This window comes from Pelophylax lessonae, assembly GCF_965119305.1.
Source record: "Pelophylax lessonae genome assembly, chromosome: 4".
In the NCBI taxonomy this organism is placed as follows: domain Eukaryota; kingdom Metazoa; phylum Chordata; class Amphibia; order Anura; family Ranidae; genus Pelophylax; species Pelophylax lessonae.
This window is the reverse complement of record NC_138771.1, coordinates 356,471,564-356,491,232: the sequence shown is the minus strand read 5'-3', so window position 1 is coordinate 356,491,232 and position 19,669 is coordinate 356,471,564. Positions and strand designations below refer to the sequence as shown.

Here is a 19,669-nt window from a genome sequence, read left to right as displayed (position 1 = left end):
CTATTTAATCAAAAACCTTTGGGGATCAGTTAAATTGGGGGATAGTCTGTGTTGGTACGTGTGAGAGAGATCCACCTTTCCAAGTTGTTGGGGTTCATCTCATACTTCTGAAGGTTTGAGGGTGCTGCCTGTTCCATACCCCCCCTACTCCTCATCTAGCCTTTTAGGGGTACAAACAATAGTAATTGGGGCCTAGTGTGGTTGTGTACGTGTGATATACATACACTTTTTTTGGATCATATTTTCTATTCCGCTATTTAATCAAAAACCTTTGGGGATCAGTTAAATTGGGGGATAGTCTGTGTTGGTACGTGTGAGAGAGATCCACCTTTCCAAGTTGTTGGGGTTCATCTCATACTTCTGAAGGTTTGAGGGTGCTGCCTGTTCCATACTCCCCCTACTCCTCATCTAGCCTTTTAGGGGTACAAACAATAGTAATTGGGGCCTAGTGTGGTTGTGTACGTGTGATATACATACACTTTTTTTGGATCATATTTTCTATTCCGCTATTTAATCAAAAACCTTTGGGGATCAGTTAAATTGGGGGATAGTCTGTGTTGGTACGTGTGAGAGAGATCCACCTTTCCAAGTTGTTGGGGTTCATCTCATACTTCTGAAGGTTTGAGGGTGCTGCCTGTTCCATACTCCCCCTACTCCTAGCCTTTTAGGGGTACAAACAATAGTAATTGGGGCCTAGTGTGGTTGTGTACGTGTGATATACATACACTTTTTTTGGATCATATTTTCTATTCCGCTATTTAATCAAAAACCTTTGGGGATCAGTTAAATTGGGGGATAGTCTGTGTTGGTACGTGTGAGAGAGATCCACCTTTCCAAGTTGTTGGGGTTCATCTCATACTTCTGAAGGTTTGAGGGTGCTGCCTGTTCCATACCCCCCCTACTCCTCATCTAGCCTTTTAGGGGTACAAACAATAGTAATTGGGGCCTAGTGTGGTTGTGTACGTGTGATATACATACACTTTTTTTGGATCATATTTTCTATTCCGCTATTTAATCAAAAACCTTTGGGGATCAGTTAAATTGGGGGATAGTCTGTGTTGGTACGTGTGAGAGAGATCCACCTTTCCAAGTTTTTGGGGTTCATCTCATACTTCTGAAGATTTGAGGGTGCTGCATGTTCCATACTCCTCTTCCTCATCCTCCCTTTAGGGTAGGAAAAAATTTAATCGGGCCTAGTCTGTGTTTGTACGTGTGAGATACACAGTTTTTTATCCTATTCCGCTATTCAATACACACCCTTTTGGTGTAAAAAACATTAAATTGAGGCATAGTTTGCATATTTGACATTTGCATATATTGTGCCTTGTTGCGCTGTTTTGGGTACTCCACCAACATGGCCAGTGGCAATGACGCCATTCTCAGCTTAACTATCCCACTTCTATGCCTCCTTGAAAAAACAATTTGGGCGATGATGGAAGAGGATGTGGCACAGGATGAGGAGGAGGAGGAGGAGGATGAAGAGGTAACATTTCAAAGGCTTTCAGGGCAGTCATTCGCAAGGGGCTCCGAGGGTGGGTTCCTGCACACACAAACGCCAGGGACACAATTGTCCAGCAGGGGCACAGTTCTGGAGGATGAGGAGGATGAGGAGGAGGAGGAGCTGGAGGAGGAGATGGAACCATGTTCACAGCAGGGTGGCACCCAGGCCAGCTCATGGCCATCACTGGTGCGTGGCTGGGGGGATACAGAGGACACGGACGATACACCTCCCACAGAGGACAGCCTTTCGTCGCCTCTGGGCAGCCTGGCACACATGAGCGATTACATGCTGCAGTGTCTCCACAACGACCGCCGAGTTGCCCACATTCTAACTTGTGCTGATTACTGGGTGGCCACGCTGCTGGATCCCCGTTACAAGGACAACGTACCGTCCTTAATTCACTCACTGGAGCGCGATCGCAAGATGCGCGAGTACAAGCGCACGCTGGTAGACGCCATGCTGCTGGCATTCCCATCTGACAGCGGGGCCACAGTGGAAGCACAAGGCAGAGGAGGAGGAGGAGGAGGTCGCCAACGCAACCAGGGCACCGCCAGCACCTCAGAAGGCAGGGTTAGCATGGCCGAAATGTGGAAAAGCTTTGTCAGCACGCCACAACAAACAGCAGCACCAGCAGCTCAGATGGAACGTCTTAGCAGGAGGCAGCATTTTACCAACATGGTGGAGCAGTATGTGTGCACACGCCTACATGTAGTGAATGACGGGTCTGCCCCCTTCAACTTCTGGGTCTCCAAATTGGGCACATGGCCTGAGCTTGCCCTTTACGCCTTGGAGGTGCTGGCGTGCCCTGCAGCCAGTGTATTATCTGAACGGGTATTTAGCACGGCTGGGGGCGTTATAACAGACAAGCGCAGCCGCCTGTCCAGAGACAATGTGGACAAGCTCACGTTCATTAAAATGAACCAGGCATGGATCCCACGGGACTTTTCCGTACCTTATGCAGAATAGCAATGGATACCGACCTTACCCACCCATTGTTCCATTTTTGCTCTTTCTCACTCTTTTGGGGTGTACCCTCATTTAAAATTTTTGAAAAGAAGCAGTGTTGGCTACCTCGTCCTCCTCCTCAGGGCCAGATTAATGTAGGGGCTATTGGAGCTGCAGCTCCAGGCCCCTACCTTTTATATAGGCCCCGGGTTGGCCATATTCACTGTTACCGCTCTTCTGTCACTTGTAAACACAGAAGTCTGGCTTCTATGCTCGCTTCCCCAGGCAGCACCCTCAGAACCTCCCCACACAGCGTGAAGGCCGGACAAGGAGGGACAGTTGGCGATGCATGGATGTGTTTATGGGCTTCAGAGACAGCATCCCATGTTGAATTAGGCATGCATGGCTGCACCCTTCCTCCTCTGGGTGCATGGCAAGGCACGGCCCTTAAGGCCCTTCAAAATCCTCAGCACCAAGCCCATGATGCTGTTAATCCGGCCCTGGTCCTCCTCCACCGCCGCTTCCACCTACACCGCCCATAGGTGTGCGCAGCCTATTGCATTAAGGTGTGCACCCCAAAGTTGAAATACACATGCATGTGTTTGCCAGCAGGGAGAGTAATGTATCGGGGCCATGTACCTGTAGGCAAGGAGAAATAGAGCAGAGCAGGTCCCAGGGAGATCTTTCCCATCTCCTCACTGGCAATGCTATGTGCCCTAGGTGATTAGGGTGTGCCCAGGCACACCCAGCACACCCTGTGCGCACGCCTATGTCACCGCCACATCCACCACCACCTCAACCTCCCTCCTACTCCATATGGGCCTCGTCCTTCAGAGATGAAGAAGAACATTGTTTTATTTTTCTGTTTTTTTTTGTTGTTTTAAGTTATTTCCCTATCCACATTTGTTTGCAGAGCACTTGCCATGCTCTTAATTACGTTTTGCTGCCATTTGCAGCACTCTAGCCCTTTCCTTTGGTGTTTTAGAGCCATTTTAGTGCCTTAAAGTTCGGGTCCCCATTGACTTCAATGGGGTTCGGTGTCCGGGAAAAGTTCGGTAAAAGTCCGGGACACGGACCCGGACTTTTTTTTAAAGTTCGGCCGAACCCGTCGAACACGGACATCTAGGTGTCCGCTCAACCCTATTTATGAACTTTTATATTTATTTATTTACACTACCAGCACTTCCATACAGATTTTGGCATTTTTTATATTATTGATATTGTCATATTATTTTATATATAATTGATTCACATATCTTTTCACATTCAGCGCTTTATATGGATTATTTGGCATTCATTTGAATATTGTCTTTATTCACGGTTCTTTTTATGCACAGCACTTTGCTTATATGAATTTGCAATACGTTGCACAGTTATATTTGCTTACATGGATTTGCACTATTTTGCACAGTTTATCATCATTTTATGATACATTTATGAAATATTCAATTTGAATGCAGCATACTGCCAAGTTGCTCAAGTGATGAGGAGGGAGGGGATGATGAGGTCACTGACTGTACTTGGGTGCCTGAGAGAATAGAGGAGGAAAGTGAGGGGGAGGAGGATGAGTTAGCACAACTCCAACGAGGCAGGATGTGCTCCAGGGGCCGCCATAGGAGCAGCCAACCTATTTCATCACACCACAGAGCTCCACAGTTGCAGGGTGCTGCAAACTCCCCGCAGACTTCCAAAAGTTCATTAGTGTGGGCTTTTTTCAACACATGTGCAGTAGACCGCAGTGTTGCTGTTTGCAATATCTGTCTGAAGCAGATCAAGCATGGCCAGAACACTAGCCGCTTGGGCACCACATGCTTGACAAGACATATGACGACCTGCCATGCAGTCCATTGGCAACAGCACCTGAAAGAGCCACAAGATAAAAACAAGCAAACTTCACCGTGCTCCTCATCTGGGATCTCTAACCCTACTATACCTCATGTCTTCTCAAAAACCTGCATTGAGAGGGAAGATGGTATAGCAATGAGTGCCACAAATACTTGCACCCAATCTGCTAGCAGTACACCACCGCTTGATTTCACCAGCAGGCCAATTTCACTACCCCAGTTTTTTAACCGTAGAAAAAAATACTGTCCCAGCCATCCACATGCTCAGTGTCTTAATGCTAGTGTGGCCAAATTGCTAGCACTACAATTGCTGCCTTTTCATCTGGTAGACTCTGCTCCCTTTTGTGAATTTGTGGAATGTGTTGTATCACAGTGGTTTCAAAAAGACATTTCTTTTCACATAAGGCCACTTCAGCTCTCTACCATCATGTGGAAGGTAGTGTTTTGGCCTTGTTGGACAGAGCAGTCAGCTGGGAGGTTTACATTACTGCTGACTCTTGGTCCAGCAGGCATGGACAGGGACGTTTCATTTCCTTCACGGCGCACTGGGTAACTCTGCTGGCAGCTGGGAAGAATGCAGGACAGGGTTCAGTGCTGGAGTTTGTTTTGCCACCACGCCTCCAAACAGCTGGTGCTGGTTCTGCCACATCTGGCTACTCCACCTCCTCCTCCTCTTCTTTTTCCTCTATGTCCTCTTCTGCTGAATTGTCCTCTAAAGCAGCAGTGCTCCCTAAGCGTTCAAAGGGGCAATGCAAACAGTCAGGCTAAAAGATGCCATGCAGTGCTTCAGTTGGTCTGTCTAAGGGATAGGAGTCACACTGGGGCAAGGATTCTGTCAGCTCTGCAGGGGCAGGCTCAGAGAGGGTTGGCACCATGACAGCTCTAGCCAGGAATGGTTGTATGCGACAATGACACTAACCTTCTCTCCGCCCTTAACAGTTGACACTTGACACATGTTCCATGCTTGGCACATGTCCTGAATTTGGTGGTGCAGTGTTTCTTGAACAGATACCCGGGCTTACAAGATCTCCTGAGGCAGGCAAGAAAAGTATGTGGCCATTTCATAAAATGCCAGTACTCGGCTATCTGACATTCAATGGAAATTCAACCTGCCCGCCAACCGCCTCATTTGTGACATGCCCACCAGGTGGAACTCAACATTGGCAATGCTGCAGAGGGCCATCAATGAGTACCTGTGTGAGTATGGCACAAGGACAGGCTTAGGGGAGCTTGGCTTTATTTCGCCACGCCAGTGGCTTTTCATAAAGGATGCATTCACCGTCCTGTCACCATTTTAGGAGGCCACAAGGATGGTGAGCCGGGACGATACATGCATCAGTGTGTAACGCTCCTGCGTTTTTATATGGTGTGGATTTTCAGCTGCAGAAATAGTTCCACGTCAGTAGCCATGTAAGAGATATGCTGAGATACCATTCCCAACCTCAATGACTCATCATGTGTGGAAGGTCTTATTTCAGCCAGTAAATACACACAATTAGCAAGCTGGTTCTTAGAGTGACTTTATGCATGTGGTAACACAATGATGAAGGTTGAGGGATAGGTTGAGTGGAGGTGGTAGGTGATAGACACTTGAAGGTGAGACAGTAGCAGATGGATGCAGGAAGGTTTAGCAATGTTGTATGATAGCAGATGATAGAATAGCAGGTGGACATACAAAAGAGATCAACCCAGTGCAGAAAAGTAGCAGTAGTCTCAAGAGCTAGCAATCTAGTTTATGCAGATGTGATAAACAGTCTCTACTATGCAGAGCTAGATAGTGTAAGCTTAGTATAAGTTTATAGAGAATTCCCCTGCGGGGTACTTAGCACTATTAGCGATACAGCCGAAGGGTGGTTCAGGAGAGGCGGATGATCCAGTAGCGGGATACAGGGATCAGCGCAGCGAGGTTCCGTCAGCGAAGTAAGCTTGCAAGCATGGAAGCTTCAAGCAAGGTTAGCATCCAGATAAGTGATGACAGCTCCAGTCTTAAAGGTGTATGCGCACCTTTCCAAAAGTAAATGGTAGGGCGCATACACTTGTGGAAAGTGTAATTTAGGGTACCAAAGGTACCGGAACATTACACAGTGACACTATCCCTCTAGTCTACCTGCTGGAGCACACGCTTCGTGGAATCATGGACAGGGCACTTGAGGCAGAACAGAGGTTGGAAAAGGAGGACTTCCTTTCCTCACAAGGCACCCATTATGCAGACATCATTCCTGCAGGGACACAAAACACACAGGAGGAATTGGAAGAGGAGGAAGAGGATTGTGGCAGCATGGATGTAAAGGATAGTATACAGCAGTCTTCAAGGGATGGTTTTCATTCCCCAGAAACCCCAGGAGTTGTATATTGTTGGGGAGAGGTAGCTCCTGACAATGTCATCCTTATTGACATAGATCAGTGGTCCTCAACTCCGGTCCTCAAGGCCCACTAACAGGCCAGATTTTAAGTATTACCTTGGGGAGATGCAGACTAGAGTACTGCAATCACTGAGCAGCAAATGATATCACCTGGGGTGTATTTCAGTTATCTTGCAAATCTGGCCTGTTAGTGGGCCCTGTAGGCCAGGGTTGAGGACCACTGACATAGAGGACTCAGAAGCTCATGCCTCCTCAAGCTTACGTTGCATGGGCTCCCTGATTCTGCAAAGTCTGCGAAAGGACCAAAGGATTTGTGCTATCAAGGAGAGGGATAATTACTGGTTGGCAACCCTTCTTGATCCACGTTACAAGGGTAAAGTTGTAGAGCTCATCCTGCCTTCACAGAGGGAGCAGAGAATAAAACATCTTGAGGACGCCTTGAAGAAAAACTTGTGTAACACCTTTCCAGACACTGGGAGGTTAACATTCTCTGGACGTGTTTCTGAGGCATCGTTCAGCCAAAGGAAGAGCGGTGGAGAAGGCGGCCGGCTGATCGATGCCTTTAAACAGTTCTTTTGTCCTCAGCAACCAGGGCTGTTAGGTTTAAGCAACCATCAGCAGTGTCTCCATCATATGGTGCATGATTATCTAGGGGCAAGAGCAGACTTGGAGACCTTTCCAACTGAGCATTCACTGGGTTACTGGGTCTTGAGGATGGACCACTGGCCAGAACTTTCTCAATATGCAATGGAGCTACTGGCCTGTCCTGCTTCCAGCATACTTTGTGAACAGACATTCAGTGCTGCTGGAGGTTTTGTGACGGACAAAAGAGTGTGTCTGTCCACACACTCTGTTGACCAGCTGACTTATCAAAATGAATCAGTCCTGGATCAACAGCAGCTATCAAGCCCCTGATGCTGATGTAACTGATTGAATTTGCTAGGGGTCTGCCGTCCCTTGAAGACTGCATATGCTGCCTATCCTATTCCTCAATCTGGATTCTGCTTGCTTCCAACAATGTTTTTGGTTTAGGTCACCACCAACACCCAAGGCCTAATTTCTCTGCACTTGTATGACAGGTGCATACAATTTAAATTTCGTATATTATTTTTAACAGCAGGCCCTGTCCCTGTGCCCTGCACCCAGCAAGAGTAACTGTGAGGGTTTACGGTGTTCAGGCACCACCAACAGCAAAGGCCTAATTTTTCTGCACCTGTATGACAAGTACATGTGATTTCAAATTTGTATGCAATTTTTAGCAGCAGTGCCCGTTCCTGCACCCAGCAAGAGTAACTGCGAGGGGTTGTGGTGTTCAGGCACCACCAACAACCAAGGCCCAATTTTTCTGCACCTGTATGACAAGTTCGTGCGATTTCAGTTTTGTATCTAATTTCTAAGGGCAGAGCCTGTCCCTGTGCCCGGCAAGAGTAACTGTGAGGGTTTGCGGTGTTCAGGCATCACCAACAACCAAGGCCCAATTTTTCTGCACCCGTATGACAAGTTCATGTGATTTCAATTTTGTATCTAATTTCTAATGGCAGGGCCTGTCCCTGTGCCCAGCAAGAGAAACTGTGATTGGTTACGTTGTTCAGGCACCACCAACAACCAAGGCTCACATTTTCTGCACCTCTGTGTCAAGTACGTGCAATTTTAAATTTGTATGGAATTCTTAACAGTAGGTCCTGTTCCTGCGCCCAGTAAGTGTAACTGCGAGGGGTTGCGGTGTTCAGGCACCACCAACAACCAAAGCCCAATTTTTCTGCACCTGTATGACACGTTCATGTGATTTCAATTTTCGTATCTAATTTTTAACGGCAGAGCCTGTCCCTGTGCCCAGCAACTACTAGATCACTGATAAGAACAGATACTACACTTGATCTTAGCCAAAAGACCGAGAATCGATTTCAAATTCGTATGGAATTTTTACCAGACTGGCCCGTTCCTGAGCCCAGCAAGAGTAACTGTGAGGGGGTGCGGTGTTAAGGCACCACCAACAACCAAGGCCCAATTTTTCTGCAGCTGTATGACAAGTACATGCGATTTCAAATTTGTATGGAATTTTTTATCAGCAGGGTCCGTTCTTGCGCCCAGCAAGAGTAACTGTGAGGGGTTACAGTGTTCAGGCACCACCAACACCAAAAGCCCAATTTTTCTGCACCTGTATGACAAATTCATGCAATTTCAAATTTGTATAGAATTTTTACCAGCAGGGCCCATTCCTATGCCCAGCAAGAGTAACTGCGACAGGTTGCGGTGTTCCGGCACCACCAACCAAGGCCCAATTTTTCTGCACCTGTATGACAAGTACATGCGATTTCAAATTTGTATGCAATTTTTACCAGCAGGGCCCGTTCCTGCGCCCAGCAAGAGTAACTTGGAGGGGTTACGGTGTTCAGGCACCACCAACACCAAAGGATCAATTTTTCTGCACCTGTATGACAAGTACATGCAATATGAAATTTTGTATGTATATTTGTATATGACATGTTTTTTCTTTACAAATGTCAGTATGGCTGCAGCAGGCTACATACATCGTTCAGATGAGCTACTTTACAAGCACATTAGGGGACCCCCCAGGCATGATATTTAAAGGAATTTTTCAATTTCATTGTTTCACTTTAAGCATAATTAAAATCAGTAAATCACTGCTCCTTTAAAAACTATTGTTTTAAAAAATTATTTTTGCATTGCTACATGTTCCCCAGGTCAGTACCCGGACCCCCATACAATTTAGTTGGGCAGTAACTTGCATTTAAGCCTTTAAAATTAGGATTTTGACCTTCGAGTACCATAGACTTCGATGGAGTTTGTTTGTTCGAACAAACTTTTCCCCTGTTCGCGGTGTTCTGGTGCGAATCGAACAGGGGGGTCTTTCGCTCATCACTAGTCCCAATATATATATATATATATATATATATATACATACACAGGATCTCACAAAAGTGAGTACACCCCTTACATTTTTGTAAATATTTTATTATATCTTTTCATGTAACAACAGAAATGACACTTTGCTACAATGTAAAGTAGTGAATGTACAGCTTGTATAACAGTGTAAAATTGCTGTCCCCTCAAAATAACTCAACACACAGCCAATTATGTTTAAACCGCTGGCAACAAAAGTGAGTACACCCCTAAGTGAAAATGTCCAAATTGGGCCCAATTAGCCATTTTCCCTCCCCGGTGTCATGTGACTCGTTAGTGTTTACAAGGTCTCAGGTTTGAATGGGGAGAAGGTGTGTTAAATTTGGTGTGATCGCTCTCTTTCTCTCATACTAGTTACTGGAAGTTCAACATGGCACCTCATGGCATAGAACTCTCTAAAAGATCTGAAAAAAGAATTGTTGCTCTACATAAAGATGGCCTAGGCTATAAGAAGATTGCCAAGACCCTGAAACTGAGCTGCAGTACGGTGGCCAAAACCATATAGCGGTTTAACAGGACAGGTTCCACTCAGAACAGGCCTCGCCATGGTGAACAAGAAGTGGAGTGCACATGCTCAGTTTCATATCCAGAAGTTGTCTTTGGGAAATAGATGTATGAGTGCTGCCAGCATTGCTGCAGAGGTTGAGGGGGTGGGGGGTCAGCCTGACAGTGCTCAGACCATACGTCGCACCTTCGGCACTAATCCATTGACCTGACCACCTGGAGCATCACCCGGGCTGTAGGCTTGGGTTAAGATAAGGGAGACTGTGGCTGACAGTGCTCTCATCTGTCTGCTCTGCCTCCACACCTCCTCTCTAGTCAGGACTGAGACTCCAGAGACATATCTTGACTTGTCCAGCCAGTTACAGAAGCTTCCAGGAGGACAGCCGCACTGAGAGCAGAGTGGCAGGGAGCAGGCACCACCTATACTGCCCACTGACACATATGCTCGGCTCCTCCTCTCTTCGAGCTGCCACTTCCTGCCTTTGGCTGTCGCTTGGGGAAGGAGCTGTCTGAGCCTGAGTCTGAGTTCTGTTAGCTCAGCTGAGCCTGCCTGCTTGCTTGCCAAGACCACGTGGAAGGATCATCTCAATTTTCTCTGAAGTGCTGCTGTGCTGTGCTGGGCTGTGCTGGAGTCTGGACCTTAACCTTAACTCCAGGAGGACAGGTCACTAAGAACCACCAGGTGTGTCTCTCTCTGTGTGCTGTGTTCTAGATCTGAACTTCAACCATGGATCAAGTTCAGAGCTGCTAGAACAGTTGGGGTTCAGTTTTTTTCTTCTGTTCTTTTATAAACTCTTTCATAATACCTCTTTTTATCCTCCTTTTTTCATGCTTGCAATGCATACCTCAGTCTCAACGTTAGAGTGTAAAATAGGTCTAAGGTTGATGATCCCTTTCAAAAGCCAATCCTGCCATTCTGAATATAAAAACAGTGGGCAGGATGGATTTTTTATTTTTTTGCTCTTGTGTTATCTATTTTATGACAAAGATTGGCTCTGAAAAAAAGGAAGGAGACCTACAAATGAACAGGCTCTCTCTCCCCATGCCAGGCAGGCTCGACAGCGCGGGATATATGCAAGGTCTACTGCTGGCCTGGTACATGTTGGTATCCCCCCTTTTTTCCCAATATAGGATGCTGTGATGTTGTCTGGGGCAAGTTATATACTGCATATAGGCTGTAATTGTTTGACATATCTATCTTTAACAAAAACTATCTCCTCTGGTCTTTTCGATTGGTCATTGAGGATAAATTGAATATGTGAAGTGCTGCCTCTAGAGACCTGACTTTTGGACCCTCTGTAGCCGTGGTTTCCCCCTTATTTGGCTGTGAGGAGATACCACCCACTTGAATATTTCAAGCGGTGTCTCGGCTTGGAATAGGGAGATGGATACATGTCTACACACAATATGAGAATAGATATGAGCTTCAGATGTTACATATGATTACTAAGTATACCGCTATTTTTGATTTGCGTCCTGCCAAAGTCTGCCACCTCCTGTGTCACAAAAGGAAATACCGGTCTGTTATGGTCTCTCTGGCCCTGAGGAAGCCTTGAGCGAAACGCGTCGGCTTGCTGTGGACCTTCATTGACCGTGCTCCATCTGAGACCTACATATCATCTAATTATACAGGCTGCTGGCTTTCCCTTATGGGGATGTATTTCTACCTTTCTGATTCTATTTAGATGTTTGGTTTTATACACACTTTTTCTTTCTACGTATTATTTTTTTCTGTGCTAACATGCGCTTTATTGCCCATGTTTTTTATTTGTAAATTAAATAAAATTTATTTTTATATATATTGGTTTTGGTGTGATCCTTCTCCTCCCATTGGCCCGTAAAGCCCCACTTTTTTCTGTCTTTTAACGTTTTGTCTCTCCATATGTGTGTGCTATCTGCACATTCACATAACAGTGGGAACATTCTAGGATTTACTCTTAGCTGTATGGAGTGCTGTGCTATTACATTTGAATGCTGCTCTGAAGGTTATTAATCCCTGTATAAATCTATGCTGCTAGCCTGCTACATTGTAGTCCTGCTGAGGAAGTTGTTGACCCTTTCCATTCAATGCTAGGCCTACTGGTCTTAGCTTAAAGTGGTAGTAAACCACAAAAAATGTTTTCCCTGAAAGTTATTGGCATAATGTGCTAGTATGCATCGCATACATTATTATTATTATTATTATTATTAATATCACATTATTTTTATTATCACTTTATTTTTGCGTGGCTCTTCTGTTACATATTTGAATGTATCTGTGTTAATTATCTCACAGCAGAGCAGAGTCGCTGCTTATATCACTAATTAGTTATGGTTTTAATAATGATGTTTTTCCAAGCTCAGTTTCAAATTTTGGATTTTGTATGTGTGTGTGTGTCTCTTTCCCTTGTGTGCTCCTCAGGCTAAAAGTGCAGTGCAGAATTTCTTCCTGTCATTGATTCATACTATAACTAGGTATCTGAGATTGTGGAAACTGCTGGCAAAGTTTGTTGATTGAGGTGCTGGGTACTGAGTCTTCTATAATTTCTGTTGTGTTAGCCTGTTAGGCCCTGACTGTTCACATGTCAGCAATATGGGATTGTGGGCAGAATATCCCTGTCATTCTGCCCGCTGCCACACCTAGATTCCAATCCAAATCGCACGGCAATGCTGGCAAAACGCAGCACGTGTGTTTGTGTTCTATTCATTTTTGGTGACACCAAAATGTGGTGTGGTTTTGCTGTGATTGTTGAGCGATTTATCACACAAGGATCCAAAACCACACCATGTTTTGGTGCCACTAAAAATGAATGGAACACAAACATACGTGATGCATTTTGCCAGCTTTGCAGTGTGATTTGGAATTGCAGGCAGAATCACGGGGATACTGCCAGCCCATGATCCCAAATCACTACATGTGAACAGGTCCATAATGACATCGACCAAGGCTGGGCTGAGTCCTCCATTGCTGTTGTGATACTGTTGTGTGGGTGTACTGCATTCTAAGTATCTTCTCTTTTTCTGTATGTATGGACTCTGCGGTGTCCTGTATGCCTGTTTAACAAAAAAATCAGTGTGTGCTTTGCTGCTTCCTTCCATACGATGGTGCCCTTTGCATATGCCCAGTAAAGTTGGCTATTACAGTGCACCATCCTGTGGATGGTACTGGCAGGGCATTCCCTTTTTTTTTTCTCTAAAGGTTAAAAAAAAAAGTCAGTAATTACACTGCCTAACACAAAATGGTGCTCTGTCACCACAATAACCAACCCTACTGAGCCAGGGGCAAAGGGCACCATCTTGAGGAAGGTAGGCAGAAGCACACTCACTTTGTATCTGTTCAGTTTGCACAGTTTAATTGGGTAATAGCCATCCTTACTGAGCAGGTGCTAAGGGCCCCATCTTATCGAATCTCATCTTATAGAATCTTATCAGGCCAGGCTAAATGGATTAGCACTCCTATCAAGTTCACTGCTTGGAACCAATGACAACTTTGGAAGTTGCTAGGATGAGCTTGCTAATAAGAAAATAGAAACTGGGCAAGTCATTGTAGCTTTGGTAGATATTTTTTTTTTTGTTAATGTCCTCATGCATTGCATTTTCTGTTGCTGGGCCACGTCATAAAAACTGGATGAAGAAAAAATGTAAAATTTAATTTTCAAGAGTATGTGAGAAAATAGAATTAAAGATGTGCTTACTTACCATGGGCAATACATAGTGTTTCCTTTTTCCAAACTTTATGTATTTTGGTGCAAGTTATGTTACTTAAAAAGACTTTTACTTGGTACCTGATGCTGACCCCCCCCCCCCCCCCCAGAACAAAAAATTATCTACGGCACTGATTACTGGAACCATGTCCTGTGATCTGATGAGACCAAGATGAACTTATTTGGTTAAGATGGTGTCAATCGTGTGTGGCAGCAACCAGGTGAGGAGTACAAAGACAAGTGTGTCTTGCCTATAGTCAAGCATGGTGGTGGGAGTGTCATGGTCTGGGCTGCATGAGTACTGCTGGCACTGGGGAGCTACAGTCCTCCAAGATGACCACTGCCTTGCTAAAGAATCTGAGGGTAAATGTGATGGACTGGCCAAGCATGTCTCCAGACCTAAACCCTATTGAGCATCTGTGGGGCATCCTCAAACGGAAGGTGGAGGAGCGCAAGGTCTCTAACATCCACCAGCTCCGTGATGTTGTCATTGAGGAGTAGAATAGGACTCCAGTGGCAACATGTGAAGCTCTGGTGAACTCCATGCCCAAGAGGGTTAAGGCAGTGCTGGAAAATAATGGTGGCCAGACAAAATATTGACAATTTGGGCCCAATTTGGACATTTTCACTTAGGGGTGTACTCATTTTTGTTGCCAGCTTAGACATTAATGGCTGTGTATTGAGTTATTTTGAGGGGACAGCAAAATTACACTGTTATACAAGCTGTGCACTCACTACTTTACATTGTAGCAAAGTGTTATTTCTTCAGTGTTCTCACATGAAAAAATAGAATAAAATATTGACAAAAATGAGAGAGGTTTACTAACTTTTGTGAGATACTGTATATATATATATTATCTATCTATTGATCTATCAATCTATCTGCCTGTCTATCTGTCTGTGTGTGTGTTTATGTGTGTGTCTATATCAGGGTTTCTCAACCAGGGTTCCGCGGATGTCCCAAAGGTTCAATCTGTCTATCAGTCACAGGCAGTTGATGGGGAGATTGCATCTTCTCTGCCGACACATGCAGAGCTACACAGGGAAGATGCTGTTATAGTGCTGATTGTGGCACACTGTTCCCACTAGCCCCTCCTGCCCACCTCCCCTCCTGCCCATCCCATGTGCTTGAATGTGACATTATCTGGGATGGACTGGAAGGGGGAGGGGCCGATGGGGAACAGCATGCCACAAGAGGACTTATCACAGCCACTTCCCTGAGTTGCTATGCATATGAAGGAATCTCCTGCTACTGTAATGTGGCCTGCTGCGTTCACCATAATGTGCTCTAGACCCATGTAATGTGCTTTGCTCCCATGTAATGTGCCCTGTTACCATGTAATGTGTCCTGTCCTTATGTAATGTGACCTGTTCCCTCTCAGTGTGCCTTGTCTCTATGTAAATGTGCCCTGTTCCCATGTAATGTGCCCTGCTCCCATGTAATGTACCCTGCTGTGTGCCCTGTCCCATGTAATGTGCCCTGCTGTGTGCCATTTTTTTTTATTGCTGTGTGCCCCATGATGTGTCCTGTTTCCAAGCAAGGTGTGCTGCTCCTATGTAGTGTGCCCAGTTTGCATGTAATGTTCCCTGCTCCCATGTAATGTGCAAATTCACAGAGTTACCACACAGACTCACCCACAACCATAACTAGGGATTGTCCAATTGGACAGTTTCCCAGCCTATATACCCTTTCACCAAGATCCTAAGTTCAGATTGGTACAGTCCCAAGACCTCATAAAATATGCAAAAAAGGGGGGGGGGGAAGGGGGAGGAAGGGGAAAAAAGGAGTAGGTTCCCCCACAAGAAGGTCATATATGCACACTCGGGTATTAATTCAGATTATTTATTGATTAGAAATTTGTACAAAAAAAGGACCATTTATCACAAAAAAACCTTCACCAACATAATAAAATGACAACGTTGCCAGTATTAAAAACAAACATGAGAATAGGCAGCTGCACATGCATTACCTATACACCTCCTCACTCATACATCACATCCAGATTCCACTGATTATTATTGATAATATATGGATAAGTTGGAACATAGGTATACAGCTGGAATTCTGCCGGGTATGGATAAGTGGCCCCAATAGGGGAATGGGTAAGTATAGCAGCTGTGTGGTGGAGATTAGTTGAAGTTCAGTTCAGCAAGAGACTGCTTTGGGGCTGGAATATCGGAACTAAAGATGGCGGTGAGTGTGATTTTCCTGTCCTGCGCTCACAGACCGTGTTTATTACAAGTATCCCTTAAGTAGGGCTTCTCCATTTGAAATAACATGTTACATGCTATGGACGATCAATTGACCAAACTCTCTCTTGCTGGACTGAACTTCAACTAATCTCCACCACATCTGGTACACAGCTGCTGTACTTACCCAGAACTCCAGCTGTATACCTATGTTCCAACTTATCCATATATTATCAATAATAATTAGTGGAATCTGGATGTGATGTATGAGTGAAGAGGTGTATGGGTAATGCATGTGCAGCTGCCTATTCTCATGTTAGTTTTTAATACTGGCAACATTGTCATTTTATTATGTTCGTGAAGGTTTTTTGTGATAAATGGTCCTTTTTTGTACAAATTTCTAATCAATAGTGGGGGAACCTCCTCCTTTTTTTCCCCTTTCTCCTCCCTTTTTCCCTCCCCCCCCCTTTTTCCCACGTAATGTGCCCTTTTCCCATGTAATGTGTTCTGCACCCATGTAATGTGTCACGCTCTCATGTAATGTCCCCTGTTACCCTGTAATGTGCCCTACTCTCATGTAATGTGCCCTGCTCCAATATAATGTGCTCTGCTTTGTGTCCCACAATGTGCCCTGCTCCCATGTAATGTGCCCTGTTGTGTGCCCTATAATGTGCTCTGCTCCAAAGTAATGCTCTGCGATGTGCCCTGCTGCCCCCCCCCCCCCAAATATATTGTGCCTGCTGTCCTCCATGTAATGTGCTCTGCTTCCCCATTTAGTGTGCCCTCCTGTCTTTGTGTACTGTGCCCTCCTAATCCCTGTACCCCACCCTGCTGCCCCATGTACACTGTTTATCTAAAGCTGAACCCAGAATTGAGCAGGAAAGCAAGCAATCACAGGTTTCACATGCAATAGAAGAAAAAGAGAAGACCGGGCGCCGACCTAAGTGTAGCAATGCAGTACTTTAATAACAATTTAAAAGAGTGCTACTCACAAGAGTATGATAAAAACAGGCATCTCGAAAGAGTGGAGGGTTTGGGCAGTGTTCATCCAGGGGGTCCTTCCGTGATCATGGCGGAGCTGGTGCTGTGGACGATGAGCTGCAATCTCCTGGCAGGGGACGCGCTGATCGCTCGGTGGTGGTTTGGCAGCGTGGGTCCGCAGTTCGGAGGGCCGTGATGTCACTTCCTGGAGACACTGTGCAATCGAACGGCGACGCGTTGCGGAGCATGCGCTCCTTCTTCAGGCCATCAAAGTGCATAGCAACTCCACTGGACTTTTTCCCATTTAAATCAACCTCTGCTACATCTGCCCAATGCATAGACTACTGCAGCAGTTCTAACACTCTGATTGCACCAATCTCTCCCCTTCTCCTTCACATTCAATAGGTATGTTTTAATACTGACTCCAGTATTCAGTGCTATTTAAAAAATTGGCTAATCATGCCAATGTTCCATGAGCTGTAGATTTAAACATTATTTCAGGGGTTCCCTGAGATCTCAAACGTTTTGTCAAGAGTTCCTCCAAGGTAAAAAGGTTGAGAAACTCTGGTCTATATGCTAATAAATACAATATTACAATTTATTTAAAATTGTGACTGAAATACTTTGCAAATTTCTGTCCAAGAACTAATTAATTTTTCTTTTTACTTTCAGCACACATGTGAACCAATATATTCGTACTGCAATGCTGAGAAAGCTATTGAAGATCTTTTATATTTTTTTGAAAACCCTGAAAACAGAGGGCATCATTAGTTTTCATATTTATGTGTAATTTACTTTTACACTACAATCACTTTAAAACAGCCTCCCAAATACTCTGTCAGGTTAACTCCATTAACTGTGTAAAATAACATGTATTGTGAATGGGATAATGGGATTATTTAAAAATGCATTCTTGAATTGTATGTAATATTTAATATTAATTTATTGTTAGTGATACACTGAAAAAATAAAGTTTTTATATCCTTTTCTTCTCTACTGTTGTAATAGAATGCTGCACAATGAAATTTAAATAGCACTCTGCTCAAAGTATAACTAAACTTGAGAATAACAATGCAATGTGTTACAGATCATCTCAGCTATGGCAGCTGCATTAGTTTAGCTTAGCAGACAACCATGGCTCTTTCCATAGAGACAGTAGTGGTGCATAGCCAGCCAGGGACAGGAAGTGTGTTATTTGCAGATTATACAGGTAAAAATAATGAAAACAAAAACTAAGAAAAAAGGATCACCAGATGAAATTAAAGGGGAAAAATTTAGAAAAACAGGAAAATTTAAAATAAATGCAACGACCATATCTAAGGACTGGTAAGATGCAATATATTACATATTTTTGGGTTTTTGGGTTTAGATACACTTTAAATAACTGGTCTCATAAATAAATGAACTACACATACTCAGTGGTGTAACTTTACCCATAGTAGCCCACACAGCTGCCAGGGGGCCCAGGGGTGCAAGGCGGTCCCATTAGGGAGACTATTGAGGCACATTAAAGTGTACATGAATTCAAACCTTTATTTTTAACTATGGCTTGGATTTAGGGTGATACATTTAATGGTTAACTAAATAGCTTGCAGTGCAAGCTTTTGAGGTATGCAAGCCTCTTCTTCAAGGAATAAGAACTAGTAGTACGAAACATGCATTTTATACTATAAGCAACAAAGAGCATGCAGATGATATTAACTTGATACATATGAGTTGCATAAGGTGCTACAATTTTGAAAAGAGTAGGAGTAGGATAAAACTATTGTTAAGATTTTTTGCTGACTATGCCCCCCAAGAAGATTTTTCTTTACTTCATATCCTAGAGATGCAACAAGAAATGAAAGGAGATCTCCCCAAAGTGAAAGGAATTCTTATCTTAAGCTGTGTAAACATTAGTAGATTTTTGTATAAAAATTTTCAGTACATTCAATAACTTCACCCATGTCATTCGAAATTCCCTTTGAGTTAAACATTCCATTTTGAAATAAATGTAATTTCCAGAACAAAAAAAAACCCATGCACTTTTAGAAAACGCTAATTCCAGGATAAATTTCCATCCTGCTAATTGGAGTCTTCTTGTTTGATAAAAAAAAAAACTTTGATTTCCCCCCACTAACCATTAGAAAATCAAATTAAAATTTGTTATAATGAAAATTTGTATTCGCAGATTCTATTAGTGTATACCCAGCTTTTTACAGTGAGCCTCATCTCTTGTTCTGGAGACAACATTAAAGCTTTGGATTTCCCCTCTCTTCTCAGTGATATTGAGCAGGACAAACAAGGAGTAATCAATCTAACAGAGACACAGACACAGACACAAAAAAAATAGAATACTACAATATATGAAGAGCTTAAAGTGTCCTCAAAAACCATTAAAAAAGATAAATCATGATGATTATAAATGTATTAATAAAGATTTATGCAATTAACTGTCCCCCGGGGTTTTAACCCTCACAATTAAAACAATATACAGTTTATTATATACAGAATGTTCAATAATCAATAAACAATACAATTTCCTGACAGACTGCATGGCAGCATACGTATCGGGTTTTGTCCCGCCTCCAAACCTACCCTATAGGACATCCACTCCCATAAATCTTTGCACCCGGTCAGCACATGTGTTCCTTTTTTGTCCTCCTAAAGGATTACCTGTATCCTACCTGAAGATGGATTCCAGGAGATGGATGTCTCTACCATTCGGGTATTGAGTTTTTCTCCAATAAGCCC

At 44.1% G+C, this 19,669-nt stretch overlaps 1 protein-coding gene across 1 annotated transcript in view; it reads left to right on the top strand.

The window, feature by feature from the left end:
* LOC309554343 (uncharacterized protein) overlaps positions 1-17,758 on the top strand; it is a 64,391-nt gene extending 46,633 nt beyond the window's left edge. The window contains exon 4 of the mRNA XM_082256001.1: positions 17,609-17,758. Within this exon, the coding sequence (XP_082112127.1) occupies positions 17,609-17,707 (99 nt within the window). The 3' untranslated portion in view covers positions 17,708-17,758. The remainder of the gene's footprint in view (positions 1-17,608) is intronic.
* Positions 17,759-19,669: the final 1,911 nt, after the last annotated feature.